This window comes from Salvia miltiorrhiza, chromosome 5 (genome assembly GCF_028751815.1).
Source record: "Salvia miltiorrhiza cultivar Shanhuang (shh) chromosome 5, IMPLAD_Smil_shh, whole genome shotgun sequence".
Lineage (NCBI taxonomy): Eukaryota > Viridiplantae > Streptophyta > Magnoliopsida > Lamiales > Lamiaceae > Salvia > Salvia miltiorrhiza.
In genome coordinates, this window is record NC_080391.1 from 47146609 (window position 1) to 47164451 (window position 17843).

The 17843-nt window shown below is 36.0% G+C and overlaps 2 protein-coding genes and 1 long non-coding RNA gene across 4 annotated transcripts; 1 reads left to right on the forward strand and 2 right to left on the reverse strand.

The window, feature by feature from the left end:
* Positions 1-2213: 2213 nt before the first annotated feature.
* On the reverse strand, positions 2214-4249 carry LOC131024599 (uncharacterized). The gene is made up of 2 exons (XR_009101947.1): positions 3526-4249; positions 2214-2832 (listed from the first exon to the last, which is right to left on the reverse strand). It is a non-coding gene; the product is annotated as an uncharacterized LOC131024599 (long non-coding RNA).
* Positions 4250-4388: 139 nt separating this feature from the next.
* LOC131024600 (uncharacterized) lies at positions 4389-10487 on the forward strand. 2 transcript variants are annotated; one of them, XM_057954109.1, is made up of 7 exons: positions 4389-4569; positions 5703-6321; positions 6905-7077; positions 7779-7874; positions 8756-9012; positions 9521-9741; positions 9882-10487. In XM_057954109.1, exons 2-7 carry the CDS (start codon positions 6016-6018, stop codon positions 10257-10259), a joined length of 1431 nt encoding a protein of 476 aa, XP_057810092.1. In that variant the 5' UTR covers positions 4389-4569; positions 5703-6015; the 3' UTR covers positions 10260-10487. The 2 variants fall into 2 exon arrangements, with proteins under 2 accessions (XP_057810092.1, XP_057810091.1); XM_057954108.1 differs by having other exon boundaries at positions 4450-4626.
* A 792-nt stretch (positions 10488-11279) lies between these two features.
* LOC131024602 (26S proteasome non-ATPase regulatory subunit 13 homolog B) lies at positions 11280-17397 on the reverse strand. The gene is made up of 6 exons (XM_057954110.1): positions 17074-17397; positions 14474-14920; positions 13294-13374; positions 12227-12423; positions 12017-12116; positions 11280-11722 (listed from the first exon to the last, which is right to left on the reverse strand). Exons 1-6 carry the CDS (start codon positions 17221-17223, stop codon positions 11537-11539), a joined length of 1161 nt encoding a protein of 386 aa, XP_057810093.1. The 5' UTR covers positions 17224-17397; the 3' UTR covers positions 11280-11536.
* Positions 17398-17843: the final 446 nt, after the last annotated feature.

Below are 17843 nucleotides of genomic sequence, written 5' to 3' on the forward strand. Positions count from 1 at the left end.
CTTAAACTTTGACTCGTATCCTAATTTTAATCAATATCGTTACCCAACTCACACATAAATAATAATATTTTTGGTGCGGGTCAACTCAAGAACTACCGTACACCTAGTTCTATCCAAGATTGTGTGTTAATAAGTGCACGCCCAACCCTATGCGCTTAATGTTGAATAACTTCATCCAACCGGCCTATTCATAAATTTGGTGGAAGAAGAGATGCAGATGTCGACTTCATGTACACAAAATCTTGGGTACAGGAAGGTGTATCGTATTTATATGGGTTGGGTCAAAATATTAGTTCAAATTAGGATGCAGAACAAAGTTAAAGTAAATGTGTAACTCGGTTGTACGGTATACACCCGGGTGTACCCATAATCATATATAAATAAAAAAAAGTACGTAATTCAGATGTGATTCTAGTAGCGCACAAAAAAAAATGTATTCTTCATCCAACCAAAAATAAGTATGATAGTACAAAAGAAGCTTATATATAGTCATAAACAAAAAAGAAAATAGAAGACAAGTTGTTAAATTAATACACATACTTAAATGCGAAATAAGGAATCATTTTTTTTTAGCATACCAAATAAGGATCATAAAGAAAAAAGAAAATAACAGACAAGTCGATTTAAATGCATACAACAAAATGTACATGCAAACTTGTTAATTTAATACAAATACTTAAATGCCAAAACAGGAATAATCTTTTTTTTTATCATACCAAATAAGGATCATACAGAAAAAAGAAAATAAAAGACAAGTCGATTTAAATGCATACAATAAACTCTACATGCAAACTTGTTAATTTAATACTAAGACTTAAATGCCAAATAAGGAATAATCTTTTTTTTTTAGCATACCAAATAAGGAATCATTGATCTCATTATTTTTCCCGCTATTTATACCGTTTAGTTATGCATGTATTCACAACAAACCTTTTCTTCTTCTCTCCAATCTCTTCTCTAAACCTTTTCATCTTCTTCCCAATCTCAGAACGATGGAAGACATCCCCATTCCAAAATACCCGATCATCCGTGCCAATTACCCCGACATCCCCATTCCAAGATACCCGACAATCCTTGCTACGAATCTGTGGTCTTTTGCAGAAGAATTTCATCTAGTCAATCTTCTCAACGAAAAAGCCAAATATGTCATAAGGATTGATACCCACTTGCTCTTTAAGTTTGTAATGGATATATGCCCACTTATCCACATTGGCATCCCCAATTCCCTACCCAAAACCCGGAGCGAAGTCGTCAACAAGATCTTCGACTTGGTTGTAGGTGCGAGAAGTTCCGGTGGTTGATCCATGCTCCCGAAATAAAGTATGACATGCATAATCACACCATTAAAGCCAGCCTTTCGTATTTCCTATTCAGGAATGTCAGGATGGTAATGAATTAGGGTTTTTACGTACTTTTTGAAGTTTTGTAATTACTGAACCATTGATTCCTATTGTTTTCTGAGTTTTCGCAGGAGCCTCCGAACATCAGATTTATGCGTTACTTTCCCCTTACAAATTATTGTAAGATGGCGGAGCTATTTTTTAACCGGGAGATTGCAGCCGCCAATTTCCACTTGCTCATAGCGCAGTGTGCCCTTGATCAGTGATCTTCTTGGTCGGGATGTGGTGAAGTAATCGTATACTTTTGTGGGATGGAGTTTCATTTTGTTTTTAGTATTGTGGGATGTCGTGGGAGGGTTAAGCACGGTTGTGTAGTAGTTGGATGTTTAAATGCTAGTACATTTTCTTTCGAGTTTAAATTTATTTAAGGCCATTATCTTAGGGCTATTTGCAAAAATAGATCACTATTTTTCGGACTTGCAAAAATAGGCCAATTATTTTAGTTTTTGGTATTTTTAGGCCACATGTGTACCCAATCAGGCTATTTTGGACCACATTTTGACCCCAAAAAATGGCCTATAAATGCTGAATTGAGCTCAAATGTGGCCTAAAAATGCTAAAAATTAAAATAATTGGCCTATTTTTGCAAGTCCGAAAAATAGTGGCCTATTTTTTGCAAATAGACCTAAGATAATGGCCTTAAATAATTTTAAACTCTTTTCTTTCTCATCTAATATTAAATTTGAGTTGGAGGAAAATTAATTTGAGTTGATAGTACAAGGGAGCTATAGGCATGGAATAGAAGAGAATACGTTGATAAAAATGTTAAGGTTCCCAACAATTTGAATAGGAGGGAATATATTACAATACGACTATTTTAATTAATACATACATAAAGTATTCAAGAATATAACATAAATTGTCCATCATTTAGAGAAAAACATAAATAGTTCATAAACTACGAATAACAGTCCTTCAAACCACTAGGTCCCATGGCACAGATTCGATTCCATGAGCTTCCATGATCTGCTCCATGCATGCATAGTCCGGAAACCCATTCAGCCTGAAACTTGCTTCCTCCTCCGTCTCCTGTATATACAAACAAATAATAATACATTTCAATAATAAGAAAATATCAGCACTAATATGACAATAACATTACTTACAGTTTCCATCGTGAATTTCATTGGGCACACAATGACTTCGTTGCTTTCTTTGTCGTATCTAAGGATGTCCTCACGGGCAAGGTACCTTTGGAAGCTGGTCCATCGTTCTATGTGGAATCGCACCTTAGAGATGATATCCGCCCGAGTTGCTCGCAGACGCTGTTGAACCAACCAGCCAATTGCATGTTCGATTTCATCAATGACACCGCTCATGAAAGAGGGATTCCCCATATTTGGGTCGTAATCTGTTGCAACATAGTGGAGTATACTTAACAACTCTTCTTCTTCGTGCTTGGTCCATGCTCTTCCATTTTGCATCGCCATTACTAGATAGACGGTGTGTTAAGATAGAGAAGTAATAAAATAGTTCTGCTGATAGGCTATTAAATAGGCACATCTTCTCAGACTCAGAGGGTTATGCACCTATGCGACCCCACTAATGGACATAAATTAATTGATCGATTATTTTAAAAAACGCGTCCATACATTCGACATAATTTCCAAATAGCATTATTGATTTAATTAACTCACACGTTACAAAAGACGCGTCATATATTGAATGTACCGTATCGTAAAATCGGAAAAAGGCGTCCATTAATTGAAAGTGCTATTTGGACAAAATTTGTCCGGACAAAATTAAGTTTAATTTAAAAAAAAAAATTGATGAGTTTATAAATTTTGATTCAAGTTTAAAAGGATTTAGTTAGTTTTATTATTTTCTCCATATTTTAGTTTTTTCGTAATTTTTTAACATTTTTTTTCTTTTTTGTTATTTTATTTGTAGTTTGTGCATGTACTTTATAAATAATTAAAAAGATTGTTAAAATATTACAAAAAAATATTAATATAAAGAAAACAATAAAACTAGCAAAATCCTATTTTATTTTGAACCAAAATTTATAAATAAATTTATTTTATAAAGTATTTAACTATATTTTGTCCGGCCAAATTTTGTCCAAATTGCATTATTGATATGGTAAATAATAATTCTAAAGAGTTAATGGTTTCTTCTCAAATACCATTACTGCATGAGTGCTTCGGTTGGTGTCATCGGAAGGAGGAAGAACAATTAAAGGTCAACACAGAAATACGAGAGCTACTTAAACTGCTTCATTAAATAGTCCAGAAAAAATTTTAAGAGGTGCTGTGAGCCACTGAGGCGTGACCGACTGGAAAAATGGACGGGAACATGTGGCCGGCCAAGACCAAAATTATGACGGGCACCATGTTGCAGAGAAAATTCACGGTCGGCTCTAAATGAAGAAGACGGGGAGCATTAAATCGTGTAGAATGTGAAATCGTCAAAACCATTCACACGCTTTATGTAGTATTAAAAAACCCTCAAAGCCAACCCCTTCAACCCCCTCAAAGCCGACCCCTTCGGCCATTATTGTTAAAAAAAAAGGAGGGGTAGAAAAGTAAAATGCAATTAAATCGGCTAGAATATGAAATCGTGAAAACCATTCACACGCTTTATGTAGTTTTAAAAAACCCCTCACAAACGACCCCTCCAGCCCCCTCAAAGCCAACCCATGTAGCCTTAAAAAACCAATAGAAGGAGGGGTGGAAATGTAAAATGCAATGAGAGAAAATCGGCTCTCGATAAGCGTATAACAATGGTTGGAAAAAGCAACCAAGGTTTAGCTATTTTCTGCATTAAAAAAAAGTTTTACTCGAATAAAAAATGCTTGCAACGTGGCAAGATCTTAACGGGGAGTTGTATTGAAACTTCCGCGCGATAGAACGACCCTAATATTAGGACACAAACCTATGAGATGCATAGAATCAATTTTCCATTAAACATAATTGAATACTATAAATCAAAATACATAGTATTTCACTCCGAAAATATAATTTACTCCATAATATACGCGAAATTGTTAAGTCGCACGTGACGGAACTGCGCCGAAATAAGTAGCAGCTTCCCAACTGTAACCAACCTCACCCCACCCCACCCCACCCCACCCCACCGTCCTCAACAATTCTGAAACCTTCTGCGTTTCTACTTTCTTCGCCTTCTCTCTCTATTCCTCTTTCATTGATTTTTCTCCGCTTTCCCATGTGTAAGCTTTGCATTCATTCTCTCTTTTCCGGTGCTTCTTTGTTAATTTCTTGCCATCGTATGTGATCTTAATTGCTTTGCAGAATTTGAGAATTCCTTTTGGTAATTGGGTGATGTGTGTGTGTATTTGGAACGATCCTCGGTCTCAATTGGATGTCTTGATATTTGTTCGCGTGGTGTTTCTGTGTGTTTACTGAATTTTACTATTTAAGGATTTTGCAACTGGTCCTACTGCCTGATCATTTTCTGTTCGAGCTTTGGGTTGTCTGGTTTTTCAATTTATGATCTAAATCTGAAATTGGTAAGCAAGTAAGTGGTATGATTTGCAAGCACATAGTGCTTGAGCTGGGGTAATCGCCATTATTAGGATAAATTCTTCTGGTGGATAGTATTGCTGAGTAAAAGGAAGATCTTTTGGCTATCATATTTTAAGTCTTACCTTTGTTAAATAAGATTCTAGCAGTGTCTTATGAGCTTGCCATTGCAATCAGATAGTTTGTTTCAGAATTTCTGCATGGAAGTATTTGATCAGCTCAAAATTCACCAGTTTATTTAGGCCATAAATTTTCAGTAGTCATCTTGCAGGTTGGTCCTTGTTGGTATTATCATGACATCTCATGATTGGTGGTTCATGCATTCTTCTTTCCAAGAAAGTTCAACTATTCCAAAGAAATTTTTATAGGTTTATTTTTGGGCAACTCCATCATGTGTTGTAGTGTAACATAGGATTAACATTTCCATTGTGCCTCTCCATGAATGCAGATGTCAACTAGTTCTTTCATCTGCATATGTCGGCATCATGGTATTTTTTTCTTTTTCATCGTGATTATATAGACAACGCTATTGCAGTTCGTACTGAGTGGTTATGAATCAATAATTTAAAATACTTTTACTTAATCTTTCTGTTGCCATACCACCTTCTTTATCTATTGGGTCATAATAGTATTCTTTATCAGTATAATAATTATATTTGTGCTTCTTGCTTTTCCGTTTTTCTTATATTTGGAGGTCAGAATTCTCTTGGTTTGAAATTATTTTGCTCAGCCTGTTAATGGAACTTGGATAAATCTGTATGAATGATGTTTTCTGTCATATTTGTAAAGTGGTTCACGGCTAGTTTGCTCACTCTTGCAGGTTCTATCTTCTTATTTATTCTTATTCCAATTTGACTCCAAGAGGAGCTTCATCGACAGGATTGAGCAACTATGTTTTGAAATCCTAAGATTTGGATCCATAAAGTTTTCTTGTTTCCGTTACAAGATTGTCATCACCTGAAGATGTGATATTCAAGCTCTCAAATAATTCTGATTGTTATCTGCTCTTGTTCTTATCCCCACAAGACAAAAGCATCTCTGCAATTTCTTGTTTGATCTGAAAGAGTTTGTTCCATCCAGTTATTTTAATTAGTGAGTACAGTGACAATATTGGCTCGCAGAGGTTGTCTAGCATGGCCAATGTTGTCAATAATAAAAATGTGTCACGAAGGCCTTCGATTGCTTCTGGCCCTAAATCCGTTTTAAATCAGTCTTTAAGACCAATAACATCACATAAGTGGGAAATTGGAAAGGGAACTGGTGTTCAGGTGGCAACTTTTCTTGCTAAAACGATTGCATTAGAGACTGTGCGGAGGTTATCGAGGGCCAAATGCCCAGTTCTCTGGACTGGACTGCAAGGGTTACAAGTACTTTGTTGTCCCCCATTCAAATGGGTTCAGCGCTGGAAACCTTTTGGCTTCTTGGTCCATGGAATGCAGGTAGGTCCTCAACTGAAAGGTGTGGTCTAATGTTCAATGTTTGAACCAAACTGGCAAATATTAACTGACTCAAGGTGTTGACCCATACATGTTCAACTTAACTAGATATGTATGGACTTGGTGCTACACCTGGAGAAGCATCCGTCGTCTCTACAAATATAGGAGTCCTTTATAAAATCCAATTTAAGCCTGCTTGTCCATGTTCAAATTTCTGCTAGAAAAATCGTTCAAGGGTTTCTTTCAGGTCATCCTTCAGTAGAAAGGTCTTAAACATCTTCTCCTCAGTTTTATTATCATGTTAATTGCATTCCTTCAATTCCATTAGTATTTCTTATAATACAAATTTGTTTTGCATCATCACCACCCCAACCCCTACAACAGTCCCTTTTAGTGACAATTTATGCTAAATATGAAAATTTTAGTTTTTAGACAAGTTAGGATCAATGAGTAAGGTAGTGATATTAGCTTACTTGCTATATGCTTAGCCAAGCATTGGAGTTGTGTATGTTTTGAAATTTTTATATACAGTTCCTAATTTCGGTATTTACTTACTTCACATGTTGGAACGTATCTGGGCCTTTAGATGATATCACGGCCATTATTGGTTCTCTCTATTGCAAATGCTCTATACGACCATTCAGAGTGCAGCACTTTGGACTTGGACGATGCTGAAAATTCTCCTAGCCATGATGATTCTCAATTAGGTTCAGAAAATCTTTCAGGACCCCCATCTTTAGAGTGTAATCAGAACATGAGGTACATGCTATAGTTTATGGCTCGTATTTACATCTATTTTGCTAAAAATAATGTGATAGTTTCTTTTAGTTTGCCTGGAGAAGATACATGAGATAATTGTTCTAAAAGAAATGAAAGACGGAAATTGGTTCTAGCTTTCTAGGAAGATAACTGAAATGGTTCCAGCAAAACATAGCACATTTCTTGAATGATGTTATACCTTTGTCTTGTCTTTAGTCTCATAAGATAAAGATATCCCTGTGTTCTGCTTTCAGGTTATTCTCCTTCGATTTGGCTTAGATTGTATGCTTATCATACTCATGCTTATCACGTTTCTTCTGAATTTGATGTGTATAAACTTCTTTTGGCCTTCATTTCATGTGTCAGTCTCCTTTTATACTATCTTGGCTGCTATCTGCTCCCTAGGCTAACTAGGTTGTTTGACTTTCACTTTTATGAGTTTTTCTCTTGTAATAGTGAATCCTTTGTTAAGGAGTCTCCACTAGCCTTTTTAATATGTTCTCAATATAGAATGAGTGCACAGTAGAAATATTGTATGGTCTTGACTTCTTACACAGTCACACTGGCTTTCTAGGCCTTAAAGTACAGTCATGGGGAGTTTCTATTAAGTTTTTTTGGAAAAATCAGATATATGTTACTTATGTTTTCTTTGTTATTTTTTCTTTTTGGTCACTTTCTCCATCTCTTTCTTCCACTTACAGAATTGGTGGTGAAAATCGTGAAGGCCTTTTGTCTACAGACTGGGCTAACCACCTTTGCCACGAGCTTGAAACTCAGGGTATTACTTTGCCTGAAAGGTGAATTTTAGTTATGAATTATATAGTGAGGAGCTGTAGAAAGAAATTAATTGAAAGTCTATTTCAAATTTATGGCTCTTCCTCTGATACCTCAAATTCAGTGTTTTCACATCCATGTTTCTCTTTCTCTCACACTCTGCTTGTTTTCATAGCATTAAATGCTTGAGAGTACAGAAACTTGCCGTGGTCGGTTACTGATTTGTTTTTATCTAATCTTGGAGGCTTATCAGCAGAAAGGCAAGTGCTATAGGGGGTTAATGGCCTGGCTTCATGTTGGTCTAACTGGACTGAAAGGAATAGATGGACCTTTGAGACCTGTAGGAACGTGTTGTCTGGGACTGGAATAAAGTTTAGGGTAGACAGTGGGTTTCGCATCATACAGAATTTAAATCCATTTTGGTATCGGACTTAATTAGAGACCAGAGTTGTATCTTAATTATCTTTAATTTTAAGGGATGACTCGGTCCTTTAATTACAGCAGCACACCATCTATACTATTTTTATTTTTTATTTTTGGTTCTTATCTAAAAGAAGGGGAAAAAAGAAGAAGAAGAAGAAAAGAACAAATGGGTTCCTTCTAGTCCTTTTGGTTTTTAGGTTACCAAATAATTCACTCAGATTCTGTTAATGAATTTCTGCTAGTTAGATGATCCTACTTGCATCTGATATAATAAGATTTGGTGTTCTAACTTCTAGTCCTTCAAGTGCAGCAGTATTTGCGAAGAAACTGAAATCACTGGGAAAATGTGATCGGTTATCTAAATTCTAACACAATAAACGTCCTTTTCTTTGTTTCCACATAAACCATCCAATACATTTATGCTTTTTTATATTATTCTGCCCTTTGGAGCATGACATATCACATATACATGTCTGTACAGAATCAACCTAGAGGAACTGCAGAGATTTTATGTAGCTGCAGATGGTGATTTCTCGACCTTGCTATCATCTATAAAGAAGACGATAAAATGGAGGGAGACTTACAGAATTCTCTCTGGAGAGGAACTTGAGTTGTGGTCAAATTTGATCTTCTGGCATGGACTAGATGTGAATCATAGACCATGTCTCGTTGTCCGACTTGGCCTTGCTTGTGTCCGATTGCCATCTCATGATAGACCTCGCTTTATCCAGGCTCTTGGTAAGCTCTTCTGCATCTAGTCTAAGTTGTGCACATTTTTGTTTTTGTTGAAGTTCTCATGTCAGGATCATGTCCTTTGTGGTGGGAAAGTCGAAGAAACACTATGGCACAATGCTTGAATTTCTTTTTGACTTTGTCTTCCCACTTGATTCGTTCAGTAAATTCTAGGAGCACTTGAGATTTTTTGCAATCATCTAATATTGCAAGGTGTAGCTCTATGATAATTAGCAGAAGAATCTTGTAACCAACTGAAGAGGAATGCATGTGAACACGACAAGAATACTACACATGTTGCCATTAATAACTGTAAAATATAATCTTTCATGGACATTTGAACTTTAGTTCTATTGATGAGGATTGTCTATGTGATTTATGTAACACAATTGTTAATTTATTCAACTTATATCTATCGTATTATATATAATATGTTTTGAGTGAGTACATGCTTAAAGCAGCTGCTCCTATAGGCTATAAAGCATGCTCAACTCACGGGGTGTTGTAAATGAAGTATCTCAGGTGGAGCATGGTGTCCTGCACTTGGTGGATGGAGAAAATCGTCAAATTACTGTTCTAGTGGATTGTCAAGGGCTGTCACCACTGAGGATTCCCGTGAAAATACTGAAACACTGCTGCAACATTTTGCAAGATCACTTTCCTAATGTTTTGGGTGTTTTAGTTGTCATCCGGCTTCCTTCAGTCGTCCGTGTTATTGCCCAAACATTCATACAAGTAAGCTACTGAACCAAACTTCATAACTATCATCATACTTCATATATAATGTATATATTCTGGTGCAATCATCATACTAGTATTGACAAACTCCAGCATTTGATTTCGTTTATCCTAAACCTCGTATGCCCTTACATCAGGTTCTCAAACCGACAACTAAGCAGAAACTGAGTATCGAAGGGGATTCTTATCAGAAGGTTCTCTCTGAACGTTTTCAAAGTGTTCCTTCATATCTTGGCGGACAATGCACTTGCACGAGATGTGCTAAGCTTCAAGGGGCCGGCGTTTTATGCCAAATTACAGAGAGGCGGACAAGCACCACAGAGCCGGTTTCAGATGTTGTCTACAGTGAGGAGTTGCCTTTAGTGGAACCAACTGCTCGGTATGATATGATGATGGAAAATAACTGCAGTCAAACAATACGGACTGCTGTTATAGGCATTCTCATAATCTGGGTGTTTATCGCCTTGATTGAGGGAATATACAACGCTGAAAGCCGCCCAGTACTGCCCATCTGATGCATGTCTTCTTCTATAACAGGTGGCGAAGTGATGCAATTTTTACAAAGTATAGGTGTATGATTGGTGTTGTGACGAAGTTCATAGTTATGTCTTTTATTTGGTTCGTGTAGAATTAGTGGTGGAAGATAGATATGTGGCGAGTGAAGTTCTTATAGTGAAATAATGTGGTGCTTGCCGAAGTTGGGCATATTATAGGTATAAAATATATTGATATCGATGGTTCAATATTTTGGCATAACTTCTTATCTGCTCACAAAAAGAAGAGAAACATACTCTATTGTTTCCATCTAAAATAGCTTTTAAATGGTGCAAATGAATCCCTAACTTCGTTACTAACAATTGCTATGGATATCTGGAAAGCTTCTGTCAATCGTCACACATTCATCCAACAAATTTTTATTGGTGGCTTGGATGTTGAAATTGGTCGTGGTGCTAATGCTGCAATTGAATTGAGCCTAAAATGTAAAATAACGTAAATAATTTACATTTCAAGTAATGTACTAAATTACAATTTCATGCTCTCAATAAATAACTAAAGAACATTTTTCAATTTGACCTTTGTGCCCCAGTGAATTCAATTCCAATGTGGTCTCAAGATAAAATTTTAAGCATTTTCATAAAATCAACACCGGCGATACAACAGTATATCATACCATTCCTTGCATCAAAATTTGTGATGCTATTCGAAGCTGAATTCTACTACCATCTACCTTCGTCGACCAAACAAAACTGTAATCACTACTAAAAAATCTCTTCTTTAATTTCAGCATCAGAATTCTGAATAGATATCAACGCATAAAAACTCTAGGCACAAAAAAATCACCATCGAATTCAAGAAACTACTAAAAAATTCATAAAATAGCTTTCTAACCATAACACACACATTGGCCGGAGTCTATCGTTAGGCCAGACAAGTCATGCACGTTTAATTACTGCACAATGATGCCGGAAATGGTGCCTATGTATCTTGTGCTGGAATATCATGAATCAACAATAACGATGAATATAACGAGCAGATAAAAATTTCAATGATCCTGTTCAATAGAAGGATTTAGCAAAAAGTAATATGAGTATTACAAGTATGGTGTTCTGGCATGGAAACAGATATTCAGTCGCATCAAGGAAGAGATCTGCCTTAAAAGGGAAAAGAAATACAGGCATTGCAAGACAACCGTACACAGCGGCCAACAACTGATTTGTTTCCGGTGGAAGCAACAGATTTGACCTACTAAAAGCATTGTCAGAAGAAATCCAAGGAATAAGAGTTAAGAAGATCATGCTGCAACTAGATCAGGTGTCTCAGCCTCAACGGATAACAAAGCAGTGTGTACTTTGTCCACCCAATTGTCCAGCCGGTCACGCAACGACCTGATTTGAGGGATCCCTAAGACTCTGGGTTGCACCCACGACACATAAACTGTTCCCTCTACTTGGTCGATAATTCCTTCGATCAGATGCACCTGCAATGAGATTAGACAAGTAATTACTCTCTCTAGGCCTCAAGATTTTTTGAAATGGTCCGGGATTCGGATGTGACATCTGCAACAAAAGTTCTGTCCTCGGGTGATGGGATAAGACAGATACTCTATCAGGCTCACGATAATTCACAAATATACTCATACAATATTTTTATTGACTGAACAGTGAGGACAGAAATCTTATCTCAGATAACAAACAATTCTATTCTGCTTTATGATCACATCACTGACGTTCAGCATAAGAAATAAAAAAAGTTTATATTTGAATCCACTTACTGAAAGGCTCTTCATAAGAAGATACTCCACATCTTCAACTGTAAGTTTTGTTCGTTCAGCAATAGCACTCAACGGGATAGTTCTATCTTCTGATGGCCGGCTGCAAGTAGAAGGTGTTCTTTAACTTTAGAGGAAAAGAGTATGATGCAAGGTAACTTATTACTACCAGCAACCTTTGCAGCACACACAGGCATAAAGAAAGAAATTCACCTGAATATGATCTCCATCAAGCAAAGAATGTTGATCTTCTCAAGAAGCTTTTTCTCATTCTGGACTAATGCTGGTTGGCTACTCAGAGCGGCTCCATGTACACGACACAGTTCTTGATAACGCACTAAATCACCAGAGTTAAATGCTTCGAGAATATAGTAAAGCCACTCCACTTTAGTCCCCATAAGACTTTTTATCTGCAGAAATTGTGGAAGTAGAAAGATTATCAGCTTATAAACAGGTGCCAAGAAAAGAAATGACAAAATGGCACATGCTCAGATCTTTCCAGTCTTTTTCATTAACATAATGTTTGGATTTTGGAACATAACTGAATTAGATAACAGGACATGATCTCTCTTTTAGAACTGCCTCTTTTAAAGTAAGCAAATAAAGCCTGAATAAGGTGCAATTCAACTAGAATAGTTTCCAAAGTCATCATACATCATAAAGCATGAAGCAAATGCACATAATCATAGCAGTGCATGCAATGGAAGATGATTTAGACTGCTTAGACATGGTACTTTCTCTCAGATTTGGTTCAATGGCCAAACCCAAACATCAAGCAAAAGATAGATCATAAATTGATTATACATTATAAAGCAGAATTCTCCAGCTAAATATCTACCTTGAAAAGTCATTTTTTTAGAAAGAATGCAGTTTTGTTGCAGTATTTTGTGCTAGAAGTAGAATAAGGAACATAACGATTGAACAACTAGAAATACTTTTATCACAGTACCAAATCTTCACAAGATATGCTAATTGTAATTCATAATTAGTAATAACTCCTTTCTTTCTTCCTTCAATTAGAATTAATCTCAAATGTCAGAATAATCAACTATATCTTTTTAGTTAACCAATGTTACTTCATCTCAAACTTCATATAATTACTCACAACAATATCAGCAGGCGTATTGGGATACATCCTAGCAGCAAACGGTTAGACTGCTACTTAGATATACACAAAATTGTCTAGACTCCTAGAAGTATGTATTTATATGACCTCTAATGTTCAGAAAAAATAAACTTTGATAAAAAAAATTCAGAACCGGGACTGACAAATTACTTACAATTGGATGAGCAAGAAGTTCACCGAAGTTGTAGATGTTCTCCCCCAACAAGGCTGATAGAGATAAGTCAAATGCCAAATCCTAATAAACAAAAAAAGACAGTTAATTCAACAGCAATGTCATCATTAGTAGGAACATCCAACTAACATACTATTAGAAAACACCAGGAAATGCATGTATTTCCATGTGATTCTAGTTATGATTGACAGTGTTTATAATAAAATAAGTAGAGAAGACAACATGACCATCAATTACAATACAAACTGTGAAATGCATTACTGATGATCACAATCTGATAATTAATAAACAAACATAAATGAAAGTACAAGTGAATTTTCAGTGACCATGTAAGCATAACATACCAGCCTCATCTACGTAAAGCAAGTGATTGTCTCCTTACAGAGCAAGGCAAGCCCATTAAAGAAAGGACAACAAAAGCATGAGAGGAATTGCACTAGTTAAAAACAGATAAATGCATCTCCTGAAAGGTATCACTTATATAGTTTTTTAATTAATATGTTGAGAGAATATATTGATTTGAAACTACTTACTTTAAAAGGTGAGCAAAAATGCCTGATAGAGACGACAGAATTTCTTCAAGCAATTCAGAAGACATAGCTTCACTAAAACTGAACCTAACTCCTAGTCCCAACCACCAAAGCAACATATAATGTCAAATAAATAAAGAAATTAATTAATTTCCACTACATGCCTCACTTAACTTCAATGAAACAACTTAGAAGGGGTTGATATAAATTGTTGCAACAATGAAAAGCAAAGTTGACAACCTACATGCAGCCCACGAAGATCCCTGCCCTGAAGTAGTCTTTACTACCTCAAATGTTCAACACACTCTGCCACTACCATCTACCCCCAATGTCAAATGCTCTATCTAATATTCCCTCAAAGCTCAACATGGACTCAACTTCATGCAATAACATGAATAGTTTGACATCATTTTAGGCTACGTATAAGCCAGGCTACCAAAATCAAACCAATAAAAGTAAAATCACTATAAACAATCATTGATAGTCTACAACATCAATTACATTAATATGGAAGATTCTTGGGCTATCATGTCAACTGGAATTGCACAACCACCATAACATAATGCCAGACTTGCTCATAATCAGAATATGTTATGAATTATCAAACACCAACATAATAAACAATAACATACCAGCTTAAATGATTCTGACAACGTCTCTACTGAAGTGTAAGCTAAATAAAGAAGAGCACTTCTGTAGAACTCAGCAAATTCTTGACGAGCTTTATGATATTGTGATGAAATCCAATAGTAGCTAGCATACACAGATGGATCAATGTCAGTCATGCTGTCAAGTGTGCTCTTTCCCTCTTCTAAAAGTTTCTTGCATTCTTTTTGGTCTCCCTGCTCAAGCTTCAATAAACCAATCTGCATATTGATATAAAGTATCGGCTCCTCTATCCGTACTTTACTGGTATTACGGAGCTTCTCTATCACTCCTTCAAGATATGATATGGCAGCATCTTTCTCTGAATACTGCCGAGAAACTATGACAGCAAAATGGGCAAGCTTGAGTAGATTGATCTTTGTCTCAAAATCAGTTATAAAGTTTTGGTACAGTTGAATTAGGGAATCCCCAGCCTGAATTAGGGCAAAAGAAAGGGAAGGGTTAGATACAAATCACAAGTAGATATGACAGGGATTTCAGAAAAGGCATTAAAATAAAATAAAAAACAAAGCGAAAGAAGAATTTTGAAGAGATGAATGAATAGTTATCCACTCAAAATGCATGTAAATCCATGTGCAGGCAGGAAGAAAAAAAAAATTGAGAAGCAGTCAGTACAATAACTGCATAAGCAAAATAAATTAAGTTCTTCTGACACTGAGGTAACTCTGGATGATATCCCTTCCAGATATGATTTCTATGACTAGTAACGTTTGATTCATGTTAACTAAGGCAAAGAAGACTGATGGATTTCAATGAGGCAGAAATCACATAACTTGATGCTTGGATCAGGATAACTAGATGCTTGTTAGAGCATAGTTCATAACGTATTATCAATCAAAATAAAAAAGCATCAAGAAACTCAAAGTCAACAAGTACTAGACTCAATTAAAGCTTGAAGCCATGACTAGTGAAAAAACCAAGTTCAAGTGCCATTTTTTGTAAACTCAATTAAGTTGAAACATGAGTAAATAGTAATGTACCTAGCTTTACTTGTCCTTTTTTTAAACCTTGACTACCCCAGGAAAAAATTCCTACAGTGTGGACTATTGACTACCTTTTTATGCATGCCATTAGTATGACATTTATATGGAAAGTATGATAATGAACAGTTAATCTATGTAATAATAGGAAATGCTTAGCCACATTACGCAATATAATAAAGCTAAAAACGAGTGTCAATATTATATAAAGGAATATTGTGTCTTGTAAATACCATTATATATTACAGGAAAACCAAAAAATTGTCTCCAAATAGAGAATTATAGAAATAGCAAATGGGTTTTGACCAAATAAAAGAATTGACTTCAAAACATTTTGATTAATTTGATGCTTACAAGAATTGATTGTACATGGAAGTACACAACTACTTGCATATGCATTTCATGTCCATCAACAAAGTTCACAAGCACATACCGTGTATGTCAGGAAAACACCTTTATTGTAATATCAAACTATACCTTTACAATATAGGGACCCAATCACAGAAATGAAGAGTGTTGGGATTTGTCTAGGTAAAATAAACATCTGAACTTTCAAAATATCTTATCATTTAAGAAGATTTACTGCACATGGAACAACTCCACCTGAAGACCACTCAAAAGCACATTTTTTTTCCATATCATGAGCTCACGAGCACTTTCAGTATTTAGCGAAATCACCTCTACTCTATAACTATATCATTACCAAGTAGAAAAAGAGTGAGGAAAAACACATGCAGTTTCCTTTTAGAGCTCTTGGCAGTATCAGGACTCCATCATCAGCCTTTGGTAACGAAATAGCATGCAAAGCAGTGGACAAGCAAGAAACACATAAATGGAATTCTTGGGAACTTAAAAGAGAACTCTTGAAACTTGATACTATAATTTATTTGACTTAGTTCCAATTTAGTCAGTGGGAGCAAATACCATGCTGTCAGACAGCGCTTCTCTAAGTCGGAAATGATAAAAGTCAGTGGACAGAGATTCGCCAATTGACTCTCTTAAACAAGTACATAATATATTCATAATGATTCAACTTGTCTTACTGAATCGAGTCTAGGTTCAAAACTATCCATTTAATGACGCGCGCTAAAAGGATTTTTTTCACTCAACGGATTTAGACTATGTGAATGAAATACAAGGAAGGGATTTCAAAAATGTAGAGCCACTAAGTCAACATACATGAATACCAAATCAATTCCATACGTAGCCCTAATATTGTGCCAATTTCCCTAGGTTTTTGATAAACTTTCAGATTTTTTTTACAAGTTTATTGTATACAAACTTTTTATACAAATACTACATCCATGACAGGAGATGAGTGAAATCAACCCAATCAAAAATATCGATCCCCTTAAAAACATCACGAATAGCAAAACCCTAACACCAAAACCCTGTCCCCACATCACAAAACTCAATATAATTTCTCCAACACAAATGAAAAGTACGGTTCAGTATTTCATTATACGGAAGAAAACAGAAACCAAATCAACGCAAAACAACCACCCAAATAACACAATTAAAATGAAAAAGTAGCAACAATTCTTATTAATAAAGCTCAATTTGCATGCAGGTAACTGCTCCGGCACCTGAAACACGGCGAGCGTGACGAATTGCTCGAGCTTGAGCGTGAGCTGGTGCCAGAGCTTCCTCTGGTACAGATCTGAAAGCGTGTTGTACCACTCGGTCAGCTCCGGGTGCGCATTACGCAGGGATTCCAGATACTGTAGAGCCGCCATCGATTCGTTACGCCGTCCAATCTACGCGAAACAGTGGTGCTTCGCCGGTATCAAACTCTAGAGAGAGAAGGAGAAAATGAAGGAGGAGGAGATTTATATGTAGAGTGTATATGGAAATTTAAATGTTCCTTAATTTTGATTTATTTTCCTCTCTTTTCTTTTTCCCAAAGAAACGAATTAAATGGGTTTTCGAATGCTATCTTGGGCTTTTATACGGGCCGAAATGGAACAGCCCATATATCTTCTCAGGCCCGATCTAATTGATATATTGGGCCCAGTAATGGCGAGGTCCAAAATAATTATTATTATTTACTATAGCTCAATACTATTGCAACCATTTTTTCACTTTTCGAATGCCATACTTATAAGTCATATTGTAATTGTAGAATAGCCTATGATGAGTTAAAGAATAATAGACTCAAATCCTATGGTTCGGAATCAAGATATTCGTCTGTTTTCAAATATCCGAAAGAGAAAAGTAGGCTATTGTATTGATGATGAGTGCGTAAACTTTGAAATACAAGGGAATGACATATATATAGAAGGCTAGATCAAGGGTATTTCTGTCTTTTCCTATACTAAACATACGTCCCTCATGTACTAGCCAATAACTCGCGGGG

Coding starts and splice junctions, on each gene's coding strand:
- LOC131024600 (XM_057954109.1), top strand. CDS start 6,016: ATGGCCAATGTTGTCAATAATAAAAATGTGTCACGAAGGCCTTCGATT. Junction 7,078..7,778: donor GAGTGTAATCAGAACATGAG/GTACATGCTATA, acceptor TTCCACTTACAG/AATTGGTGGTGAAAATCGTG. Junction 9,742..9,881: donor TTGCCCAAACATTCATACAA/GTAAGCTACTGA, acceptor CCCTTACATCAG/GTTCTCAAACCGACAACTAA.
- LOC131024602 (XM_057954110.1), bottom strand. CDS start 17,223: ATGGCGGCTCTACAGTATCTGGAATCCCTGCGTAATGCGCACCCGGAG. Junction 13,375..14,473: donor TGTCAGAATCATTTAAGCTG/GTATGTTATTGT, acceptor TTTGTTTATTAG/GATTTGGCATTTGACTTATC. Junction 12,117..12,226: donor TTGATGGAGATCATATTCAG/GTGAATTTCTTT, acceptor TTCTACTTGCAG/CCGGCCATCAGAAGATAGAA.